Source organism: Lepus europaeus, chromosome 19 (assembly GCF_033115175.1).
Source record: "Lepus europaeus isolate LE1 chromosome 19, mLepTim1.pri, whole genome shotgun sequence".
Taxonomy (NCBI): domain Eukaryota; kingdom Metazoa; phylum Chordata; class Mammalia; order Lagomorpha; family Leporidae; genus Lepus; species Lepus europaeus.
Window position 1 is genome coordinate 66,830,202 of NC_084845.1, and position 24,787 is coordinate 66,854,988.

Below are 24,787 nucleotides of genomic sequence, written 5' to 3' on the forward strand. Positions count from 1 at the left end.
ACCTGCGCCCAGTAGGCGCGTTCTAGATGCTGCGTTGTCCGGGAAGCTCTACTCTTCCCACCTGGCCACTGGCTTCCCCTTCGGCAGCCTCAGCTCGGGTGCCAGGCCTGGGCCGCCCCCGTAGCGGTGCCGGGAGAGGCGGGCCGGGCCGGCGCGGGGGGGTGGCCCGGGAGGAGTCACGTGGCCCCGGGCCCCGGCCAAAGCAGAAGTTGCGAGCGCTGGCGGAGGAGAGCGTGCGCCCAGGGAGTGCCCGGAGCCCGGACGCGGGCGGCTGCGCGGGAACCCGGAGCCCGGAGCCCGGACCCACGGCTGGGCGGACGGCTGCGCCCCGGGTGCGCGGTCAGGTGAGTGGTTTAGCCAAGCGGGAGCGCACGCCGGGCGCACGGGGACCTGCGCTCGGCGGCGGCTGCGGCGGCGCAACGCCGGGCCAGATGCGCCCCGCGGGGACCTGCGCCCCTGCAGGGGTAGCGCGCGCCGTCGGGACCCCCCCACCCTGCCCGGTCTGTTGTGCCTGGGGCCTGGCTGACGACTGGCGAGGATCCGGGCCCCGCCGCCGGCCACTTCCTCACCCGAGGCCGGTGCCACTTCTCCGGTCCGTGCTTCGAGTGGGAACCGGAGGAAGCGGCTTGACTTGGGGGCAGGGGGTCGCATGGACGCCGGCGTCCAAAGGTCCTGGCCGCGCGGTCCCGTGTCGGGTGGCGCCTGTCCGGAGCCGCCGCCGCCGCGGCCGCACTTCCCGGTATTTCACAGGTGGCCGGGGGCGGAGGTACCGCGGAGGGCACAGCCAGTCCCCGGGAGCGTCTCTTTCCCCGCACTCCTCCGAGTGCTCCCGTGCCTCGGAATCCCGAAGAGGTTGTACCCCCTTGGCGGAGGAATTAAGTAGAAGGAAAGACGTGGATTCGAGTAGAGGCTGGGCTGGGGCCCGCGAAGCCCCCTGCTTTCGAGCGAGGCCGGGGCCTAGGGCGGGCGAGGGTCGACGCGGCGCCCAGAAACAGGGGGCGAGCCTCCTGGGAATTTCGGTCCCAGTGGCGTGACCCCGGCGTCTCCCATTCGCCCCCTGGCTACTGCAGCCGCCAAAGCCCACTTTCTGGCTGTGAAAAGGGCACCCGAACCCCGGCCTGCTGGTCTAGGCGCCCCTGGGGCGGCTGCCCTAGGCGGTTTCCCCTGTTAGAGTTGGGCGGGCGGCTGCGGGCAGGGCAGCCAGGCTGGGGCGGCTGCTCCTCGTGGGCCTTCCGCTCCCCAGCCAGCGTGGACCCACGCATCGCCCTTAGGCGCTCCCTGGCCCGAAGTGGAAGATGGCTGGGGATAAAACTTTGGACAACTCCCGCTTAATTGAGAACATGGTAAAGATCAGCCATTATGCCCCCCTACCCCGCATGAACGCAGTCCTCCGCCTCCCCACCCCGTGGGAGTGACCGCCGCGCCTGGACCCACGGAGGCGCGGCCTTTAGGACAGGACAGGAGCCAGCGCACTGCGCTCAGTCTCCATCTCACGGATCTTTCCAGGTCTGGTTGACTGTTTCCAGCGTCCCCCTGCCAGGCTGTAGCACTGCCCTCAGTGTGAGTCTCCCAGCATTTATTTAGGGGACCCCCTCACCTCCCAGAATTGATGAGGTGTATGTATGTGGTATGTGTGTGTGTGTGTGTCTCTTACAAACACGGCTTCTGGGAACGTCTTTGTGCCTGCCTGGGCACTGTGTTTTTGTTGGATCAAAGAATATGAAAGCTCATGTAGGTATTACATTTTTTTTTTTAAGAATTATTTATTTGAAAGGCAGAGTTACAGAAGGGGAAGGGAGGTGGAGAGAGAGAGGCAGACAGGCAGACAGGCACACACACACACACAGAGATCTTCCCTCCACTGGTTTACTCTCCAAATGGCTGCAAAAGTCGGGGCTGAGCCAAGCTGAAGCCAGGAGCCAGGAGCTTCATCTGGGTGTCTCCTGCGAGTGGCAGGAGTCCAACTCTTGGGCCATCTTCTGCTGCTTTCCCAGGGCATTAGTAGGGAGCTGGATGGGAAGTGGAGCAGCCATGAGCCAGTGCTCACATGGGATGCTGGCAGCAGCCTGACCCGCTCCTCCATCACCAGGCCCCTAGGTGTCACATCTTAGTACTCACAGGGTGGTGTAAGGACAATACAGACAACTGAACCAAGTTACACTGCTACCTATAGTGCTGGACACTTCTGGTTCCTTCAGAGAGGCTAGGTCCCGGCTGCTGCCGGAGGTGTCAGAGGCAAGGGCCAAGGGACAGGGCGGTTACTCAGGGGTCCGGCTGTGCTGAATTGGAACAGAATTCTTCCATGGGATTTTGGATGCAATCCTGCCGTGCCCTCGTGTATGCGGAGGGCAGCAGGAGAAGAAAGCACCCCTGGTTCCTGGTTTTGGGAGTTCATGTAGCTCAGAAGCTTATTTCGAAGAGAAGGATGTAGGATGTAAAAATGGCAGCGCCTCTGTGACATCTCAGCCGTGTTGATATTTACACCTCGGTCGCTGGGGAGAGTTACCCAGGGAGGGTGAGAAACAGGAAGAAAAGAGGGATTGCCAGGTTGTTTCTTTGTTTTCTTTTCTTTTCTTTATTTTTTTAAAGCAGAAGCAAAATGGAAATTGCTCTGCCAGTGAGTGCCCTCCCATGGGGTCAAGGCCTCAGAGACAAAGCTCAGAGCTGTGCAGGCTGGACACGGGAGCGGGCAGGGTTTCGATGGTGACTTCAGGCATTTTTTGGCATAAGGGCCCCTTCCTGGGGGTGAGAGGCACCCTGAGAGCGTCGGTGTTGCTAGATCCCCGGACCTGCTGAGCTGGAAGTATCTGAGCCCCAACCCCTCCCAGAACCAGGGTTGGGCAGACCCCAGGAGCCTGGTGCCTTGTCCTGGTTTCTGTCTGATGGGAGGTGGTGAGCTGTGCTTCCTCCTCACGCCCTGCCGGATGTCAGCCTTGAGACCTGCAAGTGGGAAACCCCAGAGGCACGTGGCGGGAGGCAGGTGGAGCTTCACAGTTGAGGCCAGGCTGGCGTGCTGGTTATGCCAAGCTGTAGCCGTGTGACCTTGGATTAGTCCTTTAGCCCCTCTTGAGCGGGACAGGGGCCGTCAGAGGATTCTGATTTCTAGAATGCAGGAACTCAAGGACTTGGGGCTTGGGACTGGGACCAGGGTTTCCAATTTGCTCCCGCTGGTCTGTGTGACTTTGGCCAAGTTCACCTCTCAGGACTTGAGTTTTCCCTTAGGGATTTCTCATGGAGAGAAGTGAGAGGAAGTAGGTATGGCAGGTGCCAGGCACTGGGGGCGGTGGGGCTGCTTGCCCCTTCCTTGGTCCTGGGTGATGTGCAGGAGGTGCTAGGAGTCTCGGCAGACAAGATGCACTATAGCTTCAGCAGACTTCTCCACATGCCTGTTTGTTGTGTCTCCTGGCCTTGGCTGAAGCTGGCTCCTCCTGCTTCCGGTTTGTAGTGTATTTAAAAAAAAAAAAAAAAAAACTTATTTCAGAGGTAGAGTTAAAGACAGAGGAAGAGACGGAGAGAAAGGTCTTTCATCTGCTGGTTTAACTCCCCCAAATGGCTGCAGTGATCGGAGCTCTGCCAACCCAAAGCCAGGAGCATATTTCGGGTCTCCCACGTGGGTGCAGGGCCCAAGGAGTTGGGCCATCTTCTACTGCTTTCCCAGGCCACAGCAGAGATTTGGATCATAAGAGGAGCAGCCAGGACTCGAACCGGCACTCATATGATATGGCCACGCCACAGGAGGAGGATTAACCTACTGTGCTGCAGAGCCAGTCCCTGCTTCATGTGTTTAAAAGCTAGTATTCTGTTGCCCCTTTAGTCCAGAAGCTTTTTCTACATACTCGAAACTCCTCACCCCTCCCCAGAGTAAAGTCAGGGCCCCTTCTCACGGTCCCCCTGCCCTCTGCCACCGTACTTATTTCTACTTTGGAATTGTCTGGTTTGTTTCCAAGAGGGCGGAGAGCAGGTGCAATTAATGATTTTAATCTCAAGCTGCCAGCACACCTGAGGAGGTGCCCTTGGCTCTGGGTATTGTAGGGGAGGGAGGGGACGAAGGGCAAGGCTTGGGCCTGTCCTGTTCCACCTGATTTGCATCCTAGTCTGGCTGTGTCTGGGTTCCTGCCCCAGAGCTAGCCCTTGATTAGCATGTTCGCCAGCTGGGTGATGAGTGTTAACTGAAGCCGTGCTCAGTGCTGGGGGCCACACACACACCCTGCAGCTCTTAGTCCTTTCAGCTGTCCCTTAAGGGCCTCCCCCACCCCTTACTGTTTGACAGTTGGGGTAACAGGCTCAGATTTCCGGCAACTTGACAGGAGACTGAGCCAGGCTGGATGTCTGGCTAGCTCTGGCTGCGTGCCTGCCTTTCACTTCAGGGTCTTTGCACAGAGAACTTTCTCCAGCACTACTGTATCACCTCAGGGCTACAAAGTAACAACTGTGGGCCTCTGCAGGGACCCAGAGGAGGGACCGGACCACAGAGGGTTGATGTCTGCAGAGTAACAATAACTCAATCTAAAGAGACCTGACTTTGGATCTTTGCTTTAAGGGCCTGAGATAGGGTACCTTTTTTAACCCTTACGAGAAGTGTAGGAGTTGGATAATGCTCCCTTCTCCTTTTGCAGGCATGGCAAGGGTCTGCGTGACTTCCTGTGGAGCTGCTTCTGAGCTAGCAAGCTGGGCCCTGGGGGTCCAGAACCTGAGGACCCTGAGTGCTCTCAGTCCAGTGGCTGGGGCAGGCGATGTATCCTGGGACATGAATAGGGAAGTGGCACAGAACGAGGGCTCAGGGCCCAGCTGCGGGGTCAGAGTAGAGGAGTGACATACATGATTTGACTCAAGTTCTGAGAGGGGTCTTCTGGCTCCTGGTCTGAGAATTGGTGGTAGGGGGCCAGGACAGAAGCAGGCAGGGCAGTTGGCAGTGATTAGAATAATCCCCATCTGGGATCCTAGGAGGATGCATTCCGGGCTTGCTGATGGGTCCTCTGGGAGTCCAGACATGGATGCCTCCCAGACTTTGGGCCCAAGCCCGTCCGTGATAACTATCGGCTTCCCATGAGAATCAGCAGAGGTGGGTGATGCTTCCTGGATGCTGGACCCCAGGTGCTGCGCTGTGGCTTCCTCGCTGTCCAAACACTCCTGTTTCAGACTCGATGACACTGGGGCAAAGAGACAGGCACAGCAGGCTGAGGGGCCCTCGCCGTCTGCCGGGACCTATGCCAGGGTTTGGACTTGAGGTTGCTGGGTCCTGACGTTTTCTGTCCCTTTGATCCCATTTCCATGCAGAGGAGTCCGTCATTGTGCGTTTTTGTTGCTCATTTCGGCTAGGGAGTAAAGGGGTGGTCACGGGTCAGACGAGGACGTTGGGGTCAGGGTTGGGAGCCAGGTTGGGCTGCTTTGCCTATTCAAATATTCTGCCTGATGAAGGTGGGCACGCAGGGCAGGGGTCGTCGTGCCAGGTTGGGGCGATTTGGTTATTCAAAGCTGGGGTAGCGGTTGAGTCACAACAGTCAGGGGCTTGCTTCTTCCACACCTGGGCTTCTGTTGAAACCTCCGTGTTCTACCCAGGCTTCCACAGTAGCCACTAGAACCTTCTCCTAAAACTCATCTTGGGGGGATCTTGGCTGCTGGGGTCCATGTCCTGTTATCCAAGTTAACTAACTCGGTGAATTAAAATCAGCTCATGGCTTTGTTCTCTTCCCAGCCTCCTCAGTTCTCCCGAGCGCTCCGTTCGTCCTGGAGAAGATGGCAATGCCCACCATGGTGAACGTGGAGGCCCTCCCGGAATACGAGAAGAGCCAGATCAAGAGAGCCCTGGAGCTGGGCACGGTGATGACCGTGTTCAGCTTCCGCAAGTACACCCCAGAGCGGAGGACTGTCCAGGTGATCATGGAGACGCGGCAGGTGGCCTGGAGCAAGACCGCCGACAAGATCGAGGGCTTCTGTGAGTACCCGCTGGCCAGGGCATGTGGCGGTCCGCCCCAGCGCCTTCTCTTCCTGCCTTCGATTGTTACCGTTGTTGCAATTCTTGCTGGTTTGATATTGTGTTTTATTCTTTTAAGAATGGAAGTGTGGCTGGGTGGTGTGATGCTCAGGCAGGTTTAGAGCAGGGGAGGGAAGTGCTGGGGCCTAGAACAGAAGCATGATTCAGGGAACTTGGACTTGACTTTGAACTTGGACTTGACTTGGAGGCGCTTGCTGGGACTGCTCAGTGTGTTCCCTGCCTGGAAGCCATGTGGTGCCCAAGCCCACAGAAGCCATGTGCTCTCTTAAGGGCCACATCATAGCTTGGGGGCCGAATGCCCACTGCAGACCACAGCAGCCGGAGCCGTTGAATATGGGAGCTGTGGGTCCTGCTGGAGCGGTCTTTCCTTCCCCACCTCCCTTAGACTGACTGCTTTCAAGATTCTGTTTTTAACTGGTAGGGTGGGAGCACTTAAGCAGTTTTCCGCTACAGAGGCTTGCTTTATGTTGCTTTTTTTTTTTTTTTTTTTTTTTTTACTAACTAGTGTTTAATGGAAAAACCAGAATGCCCTCTTGCAAGCCAGGGAGTCAGACAACTCCCCAGCAAGCCTCTGTTCCCTCACCCTTAACCCATACCCTAGAGGCAACCTCAGTGCCAGTTTCTTTTGTTATTCAGGGCTATTCTCTGCAAGTGTAATGCGTTTGGGTTTTTTTTTTTTTTTTCAAAAATGGGAACTGCTGCTGGCTTCTTTGCCTTGATTTCTGTTTTCACTTAGTGGTCTCCTGGGGGTGGGGTGAGGGGGTGTTCCTTATCAGCACAGGTTGATCTGCCTCATTCCTCGCCGCCAGGGAGCAGCTGGCACATGGCCGTGTGTAACAGTTTAACCCAGGGTTGGACATTTCATGCTGTTTCCAGCTCTGCTGTTAGCTACAGCAGCTACTCTTGCATTTTTATAATAGTTTTATTGAGTTACAAATCACAGTTATATTTAATTTGCTCTTTTAAAATGTATAGTGTGGTTTTATTATATTTGCAATTATGCATGAATGCCACAATCTTGCATATCTTTGAAAGTTTTGTTATTTGAGAGAGAGAGAGAGAAGGAGAAACCAAGAATTCTTATCTACTGGTTCATTGCCCAAATGCCCACCATGGTCAGAACCAGGATAAGGTCAAAACTAGGAGCCAGGAACTCTGAGCCTCCCACAGCTACCTGAGCCATCACCTGCTGCCTCCCAGGGTCTGCATTCAGGAAGCTGGAGCCGGGAGCAGAACTGGGCATCAGACCCGGGTACAGCAATGTGGAACATGGGTGTTTTAACTGCTAGATCAAATGCCTGTCCTCACACTCAATTTTGGAACGTTTTTAGCACCCCAAGAGAAAACTCTGCCCCCTTCAGCCATGCCCCATCCTCACATGCTCCCCCCCCCCAGCCTTAAGCAGCTATCATCGACTTTTTCTCTCTAGCTTTCCCTGTTCTGGACTTTTTCTGTGAATGGAACTGTGTAAGAGGTGGCCTCAGGTGACTGCCCCTCACACCTGGCAGCATGTTTTCAAGGCTTATCCACTTGGGAGGCTGCATCAGAAGTCCATTCTGCCTTACATCTGAGTGAGCTTCTGTCTGCCTATTCCTGTTTGCTTCTCCGGTGCTCTCTCTGGGTTACGTCCCCCTTTGCTGACACGAGTGGTGCTGCTGGGAATGTTCGTGGACGTCTTTCCTGTGTGGAGGTTTTTATTTCTCCTGGCTGTGGCCCTCGGAGTGAAGTTGACAGGTCACAGGCTCCCGCTGACTGATGCCTGGTGGGATAGCCAGGCTGCTCCCAGGGGGGTGCACCACTTAATCTCTCACTAGCAGTGTTGGAGGGGCATCTTTGCACACAAACGGCTTTGCCCAAAAGCCTGGGTCTTGGAAGATTTGTTTCTGAGTTCAGGGTTACAGCGTATTTTAACTTCAAAGGGCGTTTTGGTAACATCCCACAAGAGAGCCATGAGGTCTCACGGACAGCACCTGCTCCTCATAGGCTCACCGTCACCCTCATGGGCTTCCGCGCGAGTCACTTCTGGGTGGGCACCAGGAGCTTGGCACAGTTCTTGGTTGGATTGATCTTATCAGGAGGGAAACTACGGAACAGCTTCCCCAAGGAGGTCCTGCCCCCTGTCCGTCTGTGGAGGTGGCCAACTCTGCCCACACCCCCAGTTGTGTTTGCCGAGTCTGCACTCTGCCCCTCGGGTGCCCGGATTGATGCAGCCAGGCTGGGGGCTTGCAGGTGGGGCCGGGCACCAACGGTCGACACAGGTGGGAAACACAGGGTGGCTGGTGGGTTCCTTTCTCGTCCTGACCAGCAGGACCTACAGTCAGGAGTGCTTGGAGGGGGCAGGTTTTAAAACTGCAGGTCCCTCCCCCTGAACCCCATCCTGCTGGGCGTGAGAAGGGATCTTGACTTAAAATCCATGCCCTCTAAGCACCCCCTACCCCAGCTGAATGAAACCAGGTTCCTCTTACTGGGTCTGTGGACGCACCTCACTTCTTTGCTTCTTCCTGTTTGCTGGAGTGACTGGGGGGTGAGCGGGTGCTGCTTTGGCTGGGATCTGCGTTAAAGTAAAGCCCCAAGGTGATCCCGGTGACTGGCTATTCTCATGTGCCCCACTCTGGAGAGGCCACCCCCCTCGTCTCCCTCCCCCTCATTTCCCTTCCCCTGCCCCTTTGCCCCTTCCTGCCTGGCCCTCATGTTTGAATGCTTGTGCTGCCAGGTACCGTGCCAGGTCCTGGAGCCACGGCTGGAGTTAAGTTACGTGCAATCCGCAGGGAGCCTGCCTCAGTTTACCGGGTGTCAGTGCTGTGGGGCTTGACTTCCAGAGCTATTGGCGAGCTTTGGTGTAGGATCTTGGGCAAGTTGTGCCATCTCCTGAGCTTCGAGGCTCTAATCTGTGGAATGGGCATGCATTGGCGTTTGCCTCCTGGGGTTAAGGCTGGGAATGGGCCGAGGACTAGTTATATCCGGGCTCCAGTCCAGTCCACGGTGCAGGAGGAGCATTCCACTGACGGGAGCACACGTTTTCCTGTTGATGCTCACACCCAGAGTCCAGCTATGCAGGGACTCAAGGTCTTGGTTTGCTGTTTGAGCTTGGCCTGTCACCTGGTTTTCGGAAGAGGGATGGGGGTGTCTGAATGTGCTGTGGACATCCTGCTGGAGACGTTGGTGTTGGTAAAGTGACCAGAAAAAGTCATTGCAGTGGTGGAGATCCTCAAGCAGCAGTGCTCCTAAAGGCCATTTAGTGATACTGAGCTGATACGTTACCTGGTTTGGAGGTTTCCAAAACCTTACTTTACACCTGTGGTGCCTTGGTGGTCACAGCTGGAACACTGGGCTCAGCTGGGACTTCTGACCGAGCGCTGACCATGGATGTTCTTAGCAGAAGCTGCAAGGCTTCTTGGCACCACCCTCAGGAGGCCCAGAAAGTTGCCCGCAGTGGCCCAGGTCACCAAGCCTGGCTCAGTTTGAGGAGAGGGAAGCTGCTTCCTGGAGAGGGAGAGCCGTGCACGTTGCAGGTGGGTGCTGGTGGCTGTCTCGAGCCTAGAACCTGTAGGCTCTGGATCCAGGCTTGTGGATGAATCTGCTTTGCCGCCCCCTGGAGGTGTGTCTGGTGATTTCTCTGTTCTGTGCTTTGTTTACCTGTCCAGTGAGATGGCAGAGCTTGAAATGGAATTAATGGATTTTATGTTGTATACTTTTTTACAGGCAAGAAAGAGTAACAATGTGGAAGGTACGGTTATGAGCAGAAACAGGCGCTGGGTGAGGAGGTCCAAGGTGCGGCCCCCACGTAGACGTCCGCGGCCCCCACGTAGACGTCTGTCGGCCCTGAGGGGGTCCCTTCCCCGCTGACCTGTGGTCTCCCTTCTGCTTTCCAAGCTGTGGTGAGGCGGTGCTGGATGCTTCCACCTCGGACCTTCCGCACAGGGTTAAGCCACATTTCTGAACGTGGGGAGGGAGCTGTGGGACGGCCGGGACGTGCTGCCTCCCTGGTTTTTCTTCCCTCCCGAGGGCCCTCAGCTGAGCACCCTCCAGGTAGGAAGGGGTGCCCATAGGCCTTTCTGCGTGCAGGCCTGGAGGGTTCGCTTGTTTGTGGGTCTGGATGGCGGCGGCGCTGCCATGAGCTGCCTTTGAGGGCCTGGACCGTGTCCATCTCTACTGAATGGGCTTTTATGCCGAGGTCTTGGCTTTTGCTGGGGCGTGTTTCCTCTGCCTGCTGGCTGCCCACCCATGAGGATTTCCCCGACACAGGAGCTGTCTGTGTGCTTGGTCTCGGGTTCGTGGCTTGCCTGCCAATACTAACGTTAGCAGCACTAGCAGTGTTGATGGGTGAGTGAGCGCTCAGTGTGTGAAGGCACATCCCGTGGTGCATCAGGGCGGCCCCATGTCAGGTGTTAGCCCCGCTCGGAGCGAGACGAGGTGACGTGTCCCAGGACAGAGCTAGAACGTGTTCTATCCACTGCTGCAGTCTCAAACCTCTTCCCGCTCTGTGTGGCCTTCTGCTCCCAAGTGAGCTGAAAAATATCCCAGTGCTGTGTCTGTAGACGAGCACCCAGAGTGTCTGCTTCCTTCACAGTTTCTTAGAGCAGCGGGCGAATGCGTGAATTCCACACTCTGCCGGCTGCTGGAGACATCAGGAGGGAGGAGATTGGGTCTTGAGCCTGGCGATGCCCTGATCAGAGCAGAGACAGGAGGCTTGTCCAGGAGGAGACTTTGAACCGGGTATGGGAAAGCACCAGCAGTGCCGGGGCAGTGAACTTCACTCTGTGAAATCCATCGTTGGGTCTCTTCCCATTACAGAAAGGAGTAGGGGAGGGCCTTTGGGTAAGCTTAGGGCCTGGGTTTCCTACAGCTTCTGCTGTCAACTCCAGCTTCCTGCTCATGCACGCCCTGGGAGGCGGCAGGTGACAAGTCAGGTAACGGAGTCCCTGCCCTCCTGGGGGGGCACCTGGACTGTGGTCCCTCAGCGTGGGGCCGCTGTGAGTGTTTGGAGAATGAACCAGTGGATGGGAGTTCTCATGTTCCCTCTCTCTCTGTCAAATAAATAGAGTATCTTTGACAGTTTGTGTTTTCTCGCTAGCGCCACCCTGCTGTCTAAGAGTGGTCTCTATGCGCCGTCGATCCAGCTTTGTGTCAGCGTGTGTTTATGGTTCCTTTGAGGGCGTGCAGTGGTGGTTCACAGAAGCAGACTCCAGAGCCTGACAGCCTGAGCTCAAACCCTGGCCCCGCCCCTGGTGGGGAGCCACCCCGACACCTCTCCTGTCACCTCTTTGTGCCTCCAGTTCCTAAGCTGTAAATGAGAATGACCAAGGCACGTGCTTCCTTGGGCTCCTGTGGGGATGAGGTGAAGATGTGCAGGTGAAAGGCTTCCAGCACCCCTGGCATGGGGGATGGCTTTAACACCTGCTCTGTCAGTGCACCTTCGTCACCATCCGAGGAGCTGGCTCTGTAGCGGAGTGAGATAAATGGAGGCACTTCCCTTGTGTGGTCATGACTCCTCCTTGCTCCTGGTCACTGACCTGCTCCCCTCGGGGTCCGTGTCCTCCACACACGGTCCACTGGGGTGAAAATCAGCCTTGGCATTTTAAGGCTATTTTTACAAATGTTTGTCTTCATCTGCTTGAAAAGCAGAGTGACAGAGGGAGAGCTAGAATGAGAGTGAGCAAAGGGGAGAGAGTGAGAGAGCGAGAGCACTTCCAGTCCACTGACCAGCTGCCCAAATGCCCGTGATTGTAGGGGCTCAGCCAGGCTGAAGCCAGGAGCTCCACCCAGGTGCCTCCCGTGTGGGTAGCAGGGACCCAGATACTTGAACCATCACCTGCTGCTTCCCAGGGTGCATTAGCAGGAAGCTAGATTGGAAGTAGAGGAGCTGGGACTCTAATTGGTGCTCTCTGATATGGGGTGTGGCGTTTTAGGTGACAGCTCACCTGCTGTGCCGCAGTGCCTGCCCCGCTGTTTGTATTCCTGATGAGGAGACAGCTCTACATTGTGCTGGGTGGTTGAGAAATTGTCTGGTTATTTGAGGGTTGTCTTTTAGCCTGGATGGTGGTCGCTGATGATCTTAGGATTTGTTGCTTTGTTGATTTAGCAAATACAGAGGGCCTGGTGCTTTGCTTGTTCCTGGGAAGAAATCAGTGAACAGGACAGCCGAGACCCCTAGAGGGGCTGACAGCCTTGTAGGAAAGACAGCAAACGCCAGGCCAACACGTTCAGTCATTTTGGATTGTGACAGGTAATGGGAAGGGAAGAGTGTTCTGGGATGAAGAGGAAGCAGCCAGCAGCCCTGGGTTAGCTAGGGTAGGCCTCAGCGTGGCCTCCATGGCTCAGCTGAGCTGTCTTGAAGGTGAGGAGCTGGGAGCTCTGGGCGAGAGCATCCTCGTAGCAGGCACAGCCTGTGAACTGGGGCTGGGTAGCTGCAGTGAGAAGTTACAAGGTTACTTCAAAAATTTATGGAAATGAAATGTAATATCTTAGTTGATTCTCATGCAAATTTGTTGAAATTCATGCATCTTTTCATAATGAGAACGTTTTGTGTGTTATGAAATTTTTGCACTGAAATGATCTCTCAAATTCGTTTTTCCATGAACTTTTTGAAGTAATCTCAAATATATATTTTATAGATTTATTTTATTTATTTGAAAGGCAGAGTTACAGGGGTAGGGGGCGGGAGGAAGATTCTGGTTCACTTCCAAATGGCTGCAACAGCCAGGGCTGGGCCAGGCTAAAGCCAGGAGCCTTTAATGCCTTCTGGGTCTCCTTGTTGGGTGGCAGGGACCCAAGCACTTGGGCCGTCTTCTCATTTCCCAGGTGCATTAACAGGGAGCTGGACCAGAAGTGGAGCAGCAGGGGCTGAAACAGGCACACATATGGGAAGCCAGCTTTGAGGGTATCAGCTTAACCCACTGCGCCACAACTCCAGCCTCACTCCTGCACATGGAGCTGAGTGATGTGTCTTGTTCTGTCTTGGAAGAGGCTTGAGTGCTGTGCATTTTGGGGAGGAACCCAAAACTCCTGGTGCTGACACCCTGCTTGCAGGCAGAGCCTGCCCACAGGGCTTGTCTGCTATGCTCCCCTGGGAGGGGTCCCCAGCACCTGGCCCACTGTTGGGGCTCCTCAGCCGCTGCTCAGCTGGCCCAGGAAGGGACCCCAGTGCCTCCTGCACCTTGGTCCCTCCCGTTTTTCCCTAAAGCTGGCAGAGGCTGGGGCTAAGAGAGGCGTCTCTGAGACAGCTTCCTCTTCAATGAGCCTCCATAGTCCCAGCGTTGGCCGTGGTGCTTCCTGACGGCGTCATCTTGGGCACTCTACCTGGCTTCTTGGCCTCTTGGAACACACGTTTTCCTCTCTGGAAGGTGGAGCGATGGGAGAGCCTACCTGCTCAGATCCCTGTGTGGCTTACCTTGGCAATGTGGAATGTGCATGGCCAGTGCACCTGACACAGGGTGCCTCTGAGTCGTGGGATCATGGGACTTGTCCAGTAGCAGGTGCCTGCATCTGTGTATGCTTGGGGACATGGGCAGAGGGCCAGGGGAAGGCTTGCTCATGAGGAGGGGTCCTCCTGTAGTTCTGTGGCACAGAGCTGGTTGTCTGATCAGTCACAGCAGGTGGGTTTGAGTCTAGACAGGCATCCCAGCCCCTCGTGCCCTCTTGCAAGGTGAGGGAGGCTGGGCATGGGGGGAGGGGCGCCAGCAGGGTAGTGCTGAAGTTCAGGGGCGGTGGTGAGGCCTGTGCAGAGCCCTGGGGGCGTCTGCCAGCCTCGGCACTGAGGAGGAAGCTGAAAGTCCGCGTGTTCATGTTAAGCAGGTGGGTGTGAGCAGGGCTCCTTGTGCTGAGAGAGAAAATGGGGCCTCACTAATTTGTAGAGTGGAAAAAAGCGAAACGACAGGAGCAGGCAGAGGAGACCCTGTAGAACTGGGGGGGGGGGTCGTCTCACATGCTGGTCTCAGAACCCACTTTCCCCTGACAGATGTCCCCTCTCAGCCCGCCCAGCCACTCCTGGCTGTCCCTGGCCTGCTGCAGCCTCTGCCCTGGGAGCGACCCTGGGCCGGCACGGGCGCGGCTGCAGGTGGACCGTATCCCTGGGAAACAGGTACTTCTGCCCCAGAAGCTCTGACCTTGTGTGATTCTTTATAAGACAGCCCTTCTTTCCACCTTGTGGAAACAGCGGGTCCTCGTTAGCAGACACATGCGAGGGACAATTTGGAGGAGGTCAGCCCTGGACTCTCACCTATAGAGATGGCGTGGGCAGCCGGGGCCTTTCTCCTGACCGCGTGTTCTTTCACAAGGTATAGGCAGTCCTTTTGTAAACTGCCTTTTACATTTTGTGCTGTGACAGTTTTACCATTATAAAGTATTTTTTAAAATTTATTTACTTGAAAGGCAGAGTTAGAGAATGAGACAGACAGACACACACACACACACACACAGAGATTGATTGATTGATTGATTGAGATATTTCATCCACTGATTGACTCCCCAAATAGCCACAGCTACTGGGCTGTGTAGGCCGGAGCCAGGAGCCTCTTCCAAGTCTCTCCTGTGGGTACAGGGTACAAAGACCTTGGGCCGTCTTCTGCTGCTTTCCCAGCATGTTAGCAGGGAGCTGGATCGGAAGTGGAGCAGCTGGGAATCGAACCAGCACCCGTACAAGTTGCTAGCACTGCAGGCTATGGTTTTAACCTGCTGTGTCACAGTGCTGGCCCTCGTTATAAGCTTTTGTAAACTTTGAATTTTATGTAGAAAATAGCAGAACAAACCTCAGGTACTCAAGAGGGGGGCTGTAGGGTCTGATTGCCTAAGTTCAAATCTTGGCTTGGCTGCTTAAAGATTTTTCTATCATAGATGATTTAGCTGCTCACTGTCCCATCTATAAAATGGGATAATAGTGATGCTTCCTTCCCTGGGCTCACATACGGGGGTTAATTACATATCACAGTTTGGAATGCTGGCTGACAAACGTCACAGAGCGTTGCATCAGAGGTGGCTGTTGCCGTTACTGAATATGAATGTCATTAACATTTCTGTGCACTCTGGTAGGCAGAGTAAAGCCATCCCCTGCCCTAGTCCTTGGAACTTGTGCATAGCATAGACTATGTTAAGGAGTGGAAGATGGGGAGATGCCCCTGCGTTTCCCAGGTGGCTCCTTGTAGGAGGAAGGTGGGAGGGGTGGGGCAGGGTGGGGAGGGAGCTGGCATTGTGGCACCGTGGGTTCAGCCACCACTTGGAATATCAGAATCTCATATGAGCACCAGTTTGAGTCCCTGCTGCTCTACCATCCCACTGCTAATGTGCATGGGAAAGCAGCAAGAGATGGCCCAAGTGCTTGGGCCTTGATACCAATGTGGGAGACCCAGACGGAGTTCCAGGCTCCTGACTTCAGCCTGGCCCACCACTGGCAGTTGTGACCCTTTGGGGAACCAGTGGGTGCAAGGTCTCTCTCTCTCCTCCCTCTGTCTCTACAGCTCTGTCTTTCAAATAAATGACTCAACCTTTTTTTTAAAGAGGGAGACAGGAGTACAGGTCAGAGAGATCGGAAGATGATACCTTGCTGGCTTTGAGGATGGAGGGAGTTGGGGGATGGTACCGAGCATGTGACTTAGAGACTGCTTGTGGGTGGGCATTGTGGACAGTGGGTTAAGCCACTTGGGATGCCAGCATCCCACAGCGGAGTGCCTGAGGTTGAGTCCCAACTTTGCTTCCAATTCCACTTCCTGCAGTGCACCTGGGAGGCAGCAGAGGATGGTTCAGATTCTTAGGTTCCTACCATCCCTGTGGGACACCAGGATGGAATTCCTGGCTTCTGGCTTTGACCTGGCCCAGCCTTGGCTGTTGCAGGAATTTGGGGAGTGAACCAGCGGATAGATGATCTTTCTCTTTATTTCTCTCTCTTCCTCTCTTTTTGCCCATATCCCATATTGGAACACCTGGATTCAAGGTCTGGCTCTACTTTTTTTTTTTTTTTTTTTTGATTTATTTGAATGGCAGAGTGAGAGTGAGAGTGAGTGAGTGAGTAAGTGAGAGAGAGATCTTTGATCTTCTGGTTCATTTCCCATGTCGCTATTTCCTGCGTCACTTGGGGCTTGGTCAGAACAAAGCCAGGAGCCAGGAACTCCATCCAGCTCTCCTAGGTAGGTTGAAGGATGTAGGTACTTGGGCCATCTTCTGGTGCCTTCCTAGATGCATGAGCAGGGTACTACATGGGAAGTAGAGCAGCCAGGACTCAAACAGGTGCTCTGATAAGGGATGTGGGCATTGTAAGCAGCGGCTTAACCTGTCGGACCACAGTGCTGGCTCCATAGCTCCCTTCTGATTCGAACTTCCTGCTCACGTGCACCATGAGAGGCAGCAGATGAGGGCTCAAGTAGTCGGGTCCCTGCCCCCACGTAGGAGACCTGGAGTGAGTGCCTGGCTCTTGGCTTCAGTGTGGCCTCGCCCTGGCTATTGCAGGCATTTGGGGAATGAGCTAGCACATGGAAGATCTCTGATTTCTGCCACTTTGTCTGCTTCTCTGTCTGTTTGCCCCCTACCCACTCCCTCTCTCTCCTCTCCAGTGGAGGAAGGGACGTGAGCCAAGGGATGCAGGTGGCTTCTAGAAGCTAGAGGAGGCCCTGATTGCCCCCCGAGTCCCCTGAAGGCGTGAGCCCGCCTATCCCCTTAGTTCTTTGAGACCCACATTGCGTTTCCAATGTCCAGAGCTGTGTGCTGATCGACCTGAGCTGTCTGAGGCTACTTGAGTTGGTGACTTGTCACAGTGGGACACTCACACTCCTAACCAACTCAGAAGTCCTAACCTTGGCTTTGGATCTTTTCTGTTTTAAGAAACAAAATATAAACATAACCAAGTCCTCATGTGTACCCTGCTATCTCTGGAGAATCCATTAACACAACTCAGTAACCATCCCTTGGGCTGGCATTGTGGTGCAGTGGGTTAGGTCACTGCCTGGGACTCCAGCATCCATATCGGCACTGGCTCACGTCCTGGCTGCTCCACTTCCAGTGCAGCTCCCTGCTAATGTGCCTGGGACAGCAGTGGAAGGTGGCCTCAACACTTGGGTCCCTGCTACCATGTGGGAGACCCAGATGGAGTTCTGAGCTCTTGATTTGAGCCTGGCCCAGCCCTGGCTGTTGTAGCCATCTGGGGAGTGAACCAGCAGATGGAAGCTTGCTCTCTCTGTAACTCTGCCTTGGACGTCAATCAAATCTGTTAGAAGAAAGCAATCATTCCCGTGGATTTTTTCCATCACAATGACTCCGATGTGCGATGACCATATCCTGTCCTTCCAGGTCCTTCTGTGCGACGTGGCATGGCAGGCACACCCAGACAGCAGTTAGTGCTAGGCCTTTTTGGCAGCCACGTTGAGGTTGGCAGTTTGATTTCAGCTGCTGTGCGATTTCACTCACAAGTGCACTGGGGGAGCGTGAGCCAGCCTCGCCGAGCTGGCTGTTGGGCTTGGGTGCAGCTGTGAAAACCCTCTTTGCACCACAGCCCGGCTATGTCTTCCCCTCTGTGTTAAAGGACTGTAGTTTTTCTACTTCATTTTTTTTTTTCCAGCGGTCTCCTATTTTGGACATGGTGTAGTTCCGTGGTTCCCATGCCAAACCTTGATGCTGGGAACATTTGCATGGTGGAATCTTAGGCTTCGTTGCAGTCATTTCCATAGGACACATTTCTAGGAGAATTTCCAGGAGGAAAGAAAGGCTGGGCTTGTGGGCTTGGGGCACATGGTGCTGGATTGGCCGAAGCCGGCTGCTCTGACTTGCACGCCGGCCCTCCACCTTTGCCCATAACTGGGCATCAGGTTTTACAGGTTTGAAACAGGGGCTGGGGTACAGTCTCGGCTTCCTTCTCCTCCAGCTGGGTGTTTATTTTGGCCCAGGCTATGAAACCTCAGGGTGACCAAGCCCTTTTTGGCTCGGGGTTTGTGGGTCCAGCCCTGGCATCCACGTGACTGGGAGGCTGGGAAAGTTTCAAGCCCTTGCTGTGGGCTCAGGCCGCACGTTGAATCCACACACAGCCTCATGGAGTTGGTGGTGTTTGTCCGGTCTGCTGCTCAGGGGCGTCTAGCGGTGACCCAGGGCTGTCACCGGGGCTTTAGCTCCTTCGATGCTGACTGCTCCACTCTGCCTGTTGCTAGAGGTCCTCTTCCGGGGTATGAATGGGCACCGTCTTCCTCTCTCAAGAACAAGGCATTGGTGACCTTGCGTTGTGAGGTCAGCCCCAAAAAGTGTGGTTGTGCAGAGTGGCTGGGCAGAGCCCCATCGGGAACAGACAAGAAGACACTTCCCCCCGTGGGCGGCGTGTTCGTCCCTGTGTGTCCAGGGTCTGGCACCAGGCATCCTCACTAGCTGCCTGATTGACAGGTATTGGTGACTGACTGACTGACATCCACCTCAAGCTGCTACTTTGGTTTTTGTTGAGGAGAAAACTATTGGTGGTGTTCCTGTTTTTAAAAACTATAGCTTTATTGAGAGACTTCCCATCAAATTCACTAATCAAAGCATACAGCTCAGGAATCTTTAGCCTGTTCAGAGTTGTGTGTTAACACAGGCAATTCTAGAATGTTCCCAGCATTCCTCCCAGGCGTCCATACCCCTGTAGCCATCCCTGGTGCTTCCTCCCAGCCCTGGCAGCCGCAGCCCTACCGTCTGTCTGCAGCGATGTGCCTAACCTGGACGTTAGTGAGGGTGGAGCGTCCTGTGTGTGGCCTTCTCTATGTGGCTTCTTCTGCTTGGGATGATTTCATGGTTCATCCTCGCTGTAGCAGGTGACACATGTCATTCCTTGCCATGGCTAAGTCCCAGTCGGCGGTGTCGATCGACCACATTTTACGTCTCCATTCGTCAGTGAGGGGTGAGCTCATTTCTCCTTTTCGGTCGTCATGAATGGCGCTGCTACAAACAGTGGTGTGGCTGTGTAGCTGGGGGTGGGATTGCGGGGCGGTCTAGTTAGTCATTGGAGGACTTTCCAGGATTGTTTTCCAAAGCAGGTGCACCGTTTGTGTGGGAGGTGAAACTCTCCATGTCCTCGCCAACATGCGCTAGTGTCTGTCTGTGGATTTTGGCCGTCCTAGTGGGCGCGAAGTGACAGCCCACTGTGGGTCTCACTTGGAGTTCTTTGATGGTCTGTTGCTCTATTTTAAACAGAATCCATTATGTGAATTGAGTTGGTGTCATCCATTCCTCGTAACCCTTGCTTTCTTGGGGGAAGATGCTGTCTCCCTGGAGACGGCTTTGCTGCTTGGCTCAGGCTCGGTGCTCACTTTGGGGTAACTGAGTGTGGAGACTGGCAGTGGAAGCACTGCGCACGTGGGCTTCAGCAGAGATGCGATTCCTGGCTGGAGTCTGCAGCTGTTCATTTTAACAGTTCTGGTTTCTTGTTACAAAAGGAACATTTAAAAATGGTTTTTTAAAAATTTATTTGAAAGGCAAAGTTAGAGATCTTTCATCTGTTGGTTCACTCCTCAAATGGCCACAGTGGCAGGAGTTGGGCCATTCCAAAGCCAGGAGCCAGGACCTTCTTCTGGGCATCCCATGTGGGTGCAGAGGCCCCCTGGGCCATCTTCGGCTTTCCTAGGCACGTTAGCAGGGAGGTGGATTGGAAGTAGAGTAGCTGGGACTCAAACTGGTGCCCATATGGGATGCTGGTGCCGCAAGTGGCAGCTTTACCCACTACGCCACAGCTGCAGCCCCTAAAAATGCTTATTTTAAAAATTTATTTTCATCTAGTTGAAAGAACAAATAGAAATGGAGGAGAAAGGATGAAGGGGAGAGAGGGAAGAAAGCAAGCAAGCTTCCGTTTGCTGGTTCATTCCACAGTGCCCACAACAGTAAGGGCTGGGCCAGGTCAAAGCCAGGAGCCCAGAGCTCCTGTCAGTGGCAGGGATCCAAGGACCTGAGCCATCGTTTGCTGCCTCCCAGGCACGTTAGCAGGAAACTGATTTGGAGGCAGAGGAACTGGGACTCAGACCAGCCCTCCATTGTGGGAGGTAGGCATTGCAAGCAGCAGCTTAACCAGCCATACCGTAATGCCCAGCCCAAAAGCACCCTATTTGGGAGGGGGTAACCTGTCTAGTTTCCTTAGCAGATGTTCAGATGGGCCCAGATGTTGTAGGTGAGGGGCTGTGTGGATTTTCCATCATTTCAAGGTTTAGGGTCTCAGTGGCTCTCCACTTCTGTCTACTTGAGCTCCTCTGCCTCCTGTTTGGCACCACTGAGCCTTAAGAGGAGTTGGGGCAGTGTGATCAGGACACTGTGCCAGCTCCAGGGCAGGGGAGGGTTTCAAAAGATTGGGTGGCTCTGACCACCTTGATGGAGATCTGGCCTGAGCCAGCCTTGCGCTGGATACCGTAAGCACATGTGTGTCCAAGTGGTCATGTGTGTAGACATCCAGGTATAGTGATAAGTCATCCGAATCAGCCTGAGAATTCTGCCCATTTCACTGCCAGGTAGAGTGAGCTCCAGTGACTTTCCCGGGGTTACCAAGCTTCTTAGAGGAACTGCATCAGAGTGTTCTTCCATCACCATGTCCAATCTCAGGTTAAGATTGGAAGACAAGCCACAGCCTTGGAGAAAATGTCTGAAACTTGTAGCCGACGTGGGACTTGTGTCCAAAATACTCGACGAACTCTCAGAATGCAACAAGAAAACAACTCCTAAAAGTAGGCAAGGGGCTGGTGTTGTGGTGCAGCTGGTTAAGCTGCTGCCTGTGACACTGGCATCCTGTGTGACCACCAGTTCGAGTCCTGGCTGTTCCACTTCTGATCCAGCTCCCTGCTAGCGGCCTGAGACAAGCAGCGTGAGATGGCCAAGTACTTGTGCCCCTGCCGTTCACTTGGGAGACCTGGATGGAGTCCTTGGCTCTTGGTTTCCACCTGGCCCAGTCCCTGCCAGTGTGGCCATGTGGAGAGAGAATCAGCAGGTAGAAGATCTCTCTCCTACTTTCTCTGTAACTCTGCCTTTCAAATTAAAAAAGAAAAGTGGACAAAGGGTTTGAACAACCTGTTTTCCCCCACAGTACTCAGTGACACTTGGACTGCTCGTCTGTCTGTCTTCGGAAGCTCTGGGCCAGACCACCAGTGCTTGCCGTGTGTGCTGTTCTAAACTTTGTAGTCACTCTGTTAGGAAGGTAAAAAGAGTGGTGTGAAGCTGATTTCAGTAACGTTTTATTTAACTCAGTGTGTCTAAAGTGTATTATTTCAGCAGAGAGACACGGTTACCAGTTAGGTGTGTGAGTTCTTGCTTTTGATCCGAGACATGGAGGCTCCGTGTCTTATGCACGCTACAGCACATCTCAGTTAGGACCCAGTCAGTTTCCAGGGCTTGACCCTAGCAGGCAGGTGAGCTGCTTGGTGGGAAGACTCCTTGATTTTTTTTTTTTTTTAAATAAAATCAAGATTTAACTCAGGTACCCTTTTTGGGTGTGATTTCATGGGTTTTAGTACGTTCTCAAGATCACATGATCATGGTCACTGTTTATTTCCGGAGCGTTTTTGTCACCTCAAAACAGACTCCATTCCCCGTGGTGGCCACTGCCCTTTCTGCTCCCCCAGGGTCCCGTCCTTGGCGTCCCCTGATCTGCTTTATGTCTGCACGGATTTGCCTGTTGGAGACGTTTCACGTGACCAGAAGCATTCCACCTGGGCGCCGTGTGCCTGGCTGCTCTCCCTCCCCGCCGTTGGCCAGGTTCCCCCGTGTCGTGGCAGCCATCCTTGCCTCGTCCTCTGTGTGACCGGGTGATACTCCGTTGTCTGCATAGACGGCGTGTTGTTCACTCGGTGGTGGATAGGCGTGTGGGTCGTTTCCGCCTTGGGGCTGTTTCGACATGTGCTGCTGTGAATCTTCGCAGACAGCGTTCTGTGTGGACTCGGGCTTTCTGCTCACAGTAGCAGAGCTGCGGGTCACCGTGTGGCCTTTGTCTCTGCCTCCTGGAAGCCCTGCTTGACCTTTGGAGGGACTGCCCAGCTGTTTGTCAAAGGCTGCTTGTTCTGCATTCCCCGGCCCTTTGGCTGTGTTGCAGGTGCGCCCTTCCCCTTAATTTCCAGAGGAGCGGACCCCCAAGGCTTTGAGATCAGATCGTGTGGTGACCCTGGCAGGAAGAGGCAGGTGTACGGCCCAGGGCCCTGTGCCTGCCGGCTGCCAGCACTGGGTCTGTGTGCCCGCTCTACCCCCCCACAGGTGACCTTGAGCAAGCCGCCTGGCCTCCCCAGGCGTCTGCCTTCCCCTCTGCAGGGTGGGGATGCTCAGAGGGTGCTTGTGAGGCTCCCACGAGGCGAGGGAGAAATGGGCGCAGTGCAGCCCCTGGCTCGTGCGACTGGTCCGTCCACCAGGCCTGGCAGACGCGTGCCTCTCAGGACCTGTGCTCCCCGCTCTGTGGTCAGGATGGAGTGTGGGAGTTCGGAGCTCAGCCTTGGTTTCTCTCTGAGTGCACTGCTGATTTGGTTGGCTCTGTGGCATAGAACAGAAGTTGCTGGGGCTGGCCTTGTTGGGATTTTCTGGGTGGCGAGGTCAGAAACTTACTAAAGCAAAAACAGAGAACTTAGCAGGGAAGTGGCTGGCAAGGACACGGCGCTGCGCACGGCATCCAGGGAGCGAGGGCTGGTGAGCATCTGGTGGCGGTGGCGTCTCTGCTCCTCTGTTGGCCCTGCTGCTGGACGTCGCCCTTCCCCAGGTTCCCTCCCCTCACAGACGGGCTTTGTCTGCAGGGCTGATGGCGTGGCCTGGAGCAGCCCCGCGAGAGCACTTGACCCTCACTGTGTGGAGCTGGTATCTGTGACTTTGCCTATTTGCTGAAACTTCTTTGTAACCCAGAAATCAGTACCCAGGTTGCTTTTGCGGTCGCTCCTGGTTGTGCACAGACCGGTGAGAAGTGTGGGGCGCTCACACACACATGTCCCAGCTGCGGTCAGACGAGGCCTGGTTTCGGCTCTCACCTGCAGGCGTCCTTGCTGTGGTCTGTCTAGTGCCGTGTTTTCTGCACTTTGGTGCTTTCCTGCTGTTGACCGTGAACTTAAGCACAGTGTGTTCCTGTGTCATCACTTCACTGATTTTTCTTACTGTTCATTCAGCAATTGTTAACCATCTGCTGAGGGCAAGGAGCTGTATTGAGTTGTATTTGAAGGAGACACGGTGTTTTATTTTCTTTTTTAAGATTTATTTTATTTATTTGAAAGAGTTACAGAGGGAGGTAGAGACAGAGAGTCTTCCATCTGCTGGTTTACTCCCCAGATGGCTACAACAGCCAGAGCTGCGCCAATCCGAAGCCGGCAGCCAGGAACTTCTTCTGGGTCTCCCACGTGGGTGCAGGGGCCCAAGGACTTGGGATCTTCTACTGCTATCCCAGGCCATAGCAGAGAGCTGGATGGGAAGAGGAGCAGCCAAGACTTTAATCGGCACCCATATGGGATGCTTCAGGCCAGGGCTTCAACCTGCTGCATCACACCGCTGGCCCGGGAGAGACACAGTATTTAAAAAAATGTTTTTAGGCCAGTGCTGTGGCATAGTAGGCTAAACCTCCATCTTTGATGGCGATGCCCCATATGGGCGCCAGTTTATGTCCCGGCTGCTCCACTTCTTATCCAGCCCTCTGCTGGTAGCCTGGGAAAACAGTGGAAGATGGCCCAAATCCTTGGGTCCCTGTACCCATGTGGGAGACCCAGAAGAAGCTCCTGGCTTCGAATCGGCCCAGCTCTGGTTGTTGCAGCCATTTGAGGAGTGAACCAGTGGCTGGAAGACCTTTCTCTCTGTCTTTCCCTCTCTCTATGTAACTGTCTCTCAGATAAATAAACAAATCTTTAAAAAAGGTAGAGTGACACACAGAGAGACAAAGATAAGATTTTTCATTTGCTGGTTCACTCGCCAAATGCCTGCAGGGGCTGGGACTGGGTCAGGCTGATACCAGAAGCCTGGAACTCCATCCAGGTATCTCATGTGGGTGGCAGGGGATCAAGTGGTTGGGCCATCCTCTGCTACCTTCCCAGGTGCATTAGCAAGGAATTGAATCAGAGAATAGCTGAGACTTGAATGGCACTCCTATGTGGTGCTGGGGTTGCAGGTGGTGGCTTAACCTGATGCCTCCACAGTGCTAGACAACCCATGGATGCACTTGGCCGTGAAGATACTTTCCACTTGTGTTTAAGGAAGACTGTGAGATTTTACAAATGAAGGGAGCCCAGGAAACAGCAGCCACACCAATGTGTCAGAGAGGGCTGTTTGGTCCCAGGGCTATGCTTTGTGGCCCAAGGTCATTCCTGACCCGTGTTCCCAGCAGGTGGGAGTGTGTCCTGCGTGGACGACACTGGTGTGCTCAGTTTGTGGTGGTGGTGGTGGGGTATGGGGCATCGCCCGTGAGAGCAGTTCTGCTGGCTCTGCCACTCTGGCTCCTGGCTCTGCCACTCTGTGACTTCCTACTTGGGTCCCTGTGTCTGTGAAATGGGCACAGCACTGGTTCCTACCTATGGGCTGTGTGCAGATTGGAGGCCGGATACATGAAACCTTGAGCTCAGGACCCAGCCACGAGCGCTTTCGTTAGTGGTGTCATCTGCATGGGATGGTGGATTTGCTCATTTGGGGTCCAGGGCTTATAAAGGGGGAAGCTCTTCTCAGTGTCAGTATTTGGGAAGAAGCCATGCTCCCTAGGCCTGGAAACCCATCTTGGGATGGAGATTTAATTTCCAGGAGTCCAGCCGGAGGCGGCTTTTGCGGGCATTTGGGGAATGAGGCCGCGGGTAGAACCTCTTCGCGTCTGCCTCTTGAATGTAGTACACAAAGACAGGGCCTTAAAACCACTGCCATGCTGTGGCTCAG

At 54.6% G+C, this 24,787-nt stretch overlaps 1 protein-coding gene across 1 annotated transcript in view; it reads left to right on the top strand.

Annotated features, from left to right (window-relative positions):
* Positions 1-264: 264 nt before the first annotated feature.
* PLCG2 (phospholipase C gamma 2) overlaps positions 265-24,787 on the top strand; it is a 141,726-nt gene continuing 117,203 nt past the window's right edge. Inside the window, exons 1-2 of the mRNA XM_062176292.1 lie at positions 265-344; positions 5,696-5,935. Coding sequence (XP_062032276.1) covers positions 5,737-5,935 — 199 coding nt within the window. The 5' untranslated portion in view covers positions 265-344; positions 5,696-5,736. The remainder of the gene's footprint in view (positions 345-5,695; positions 5,936-24,787) is intronic.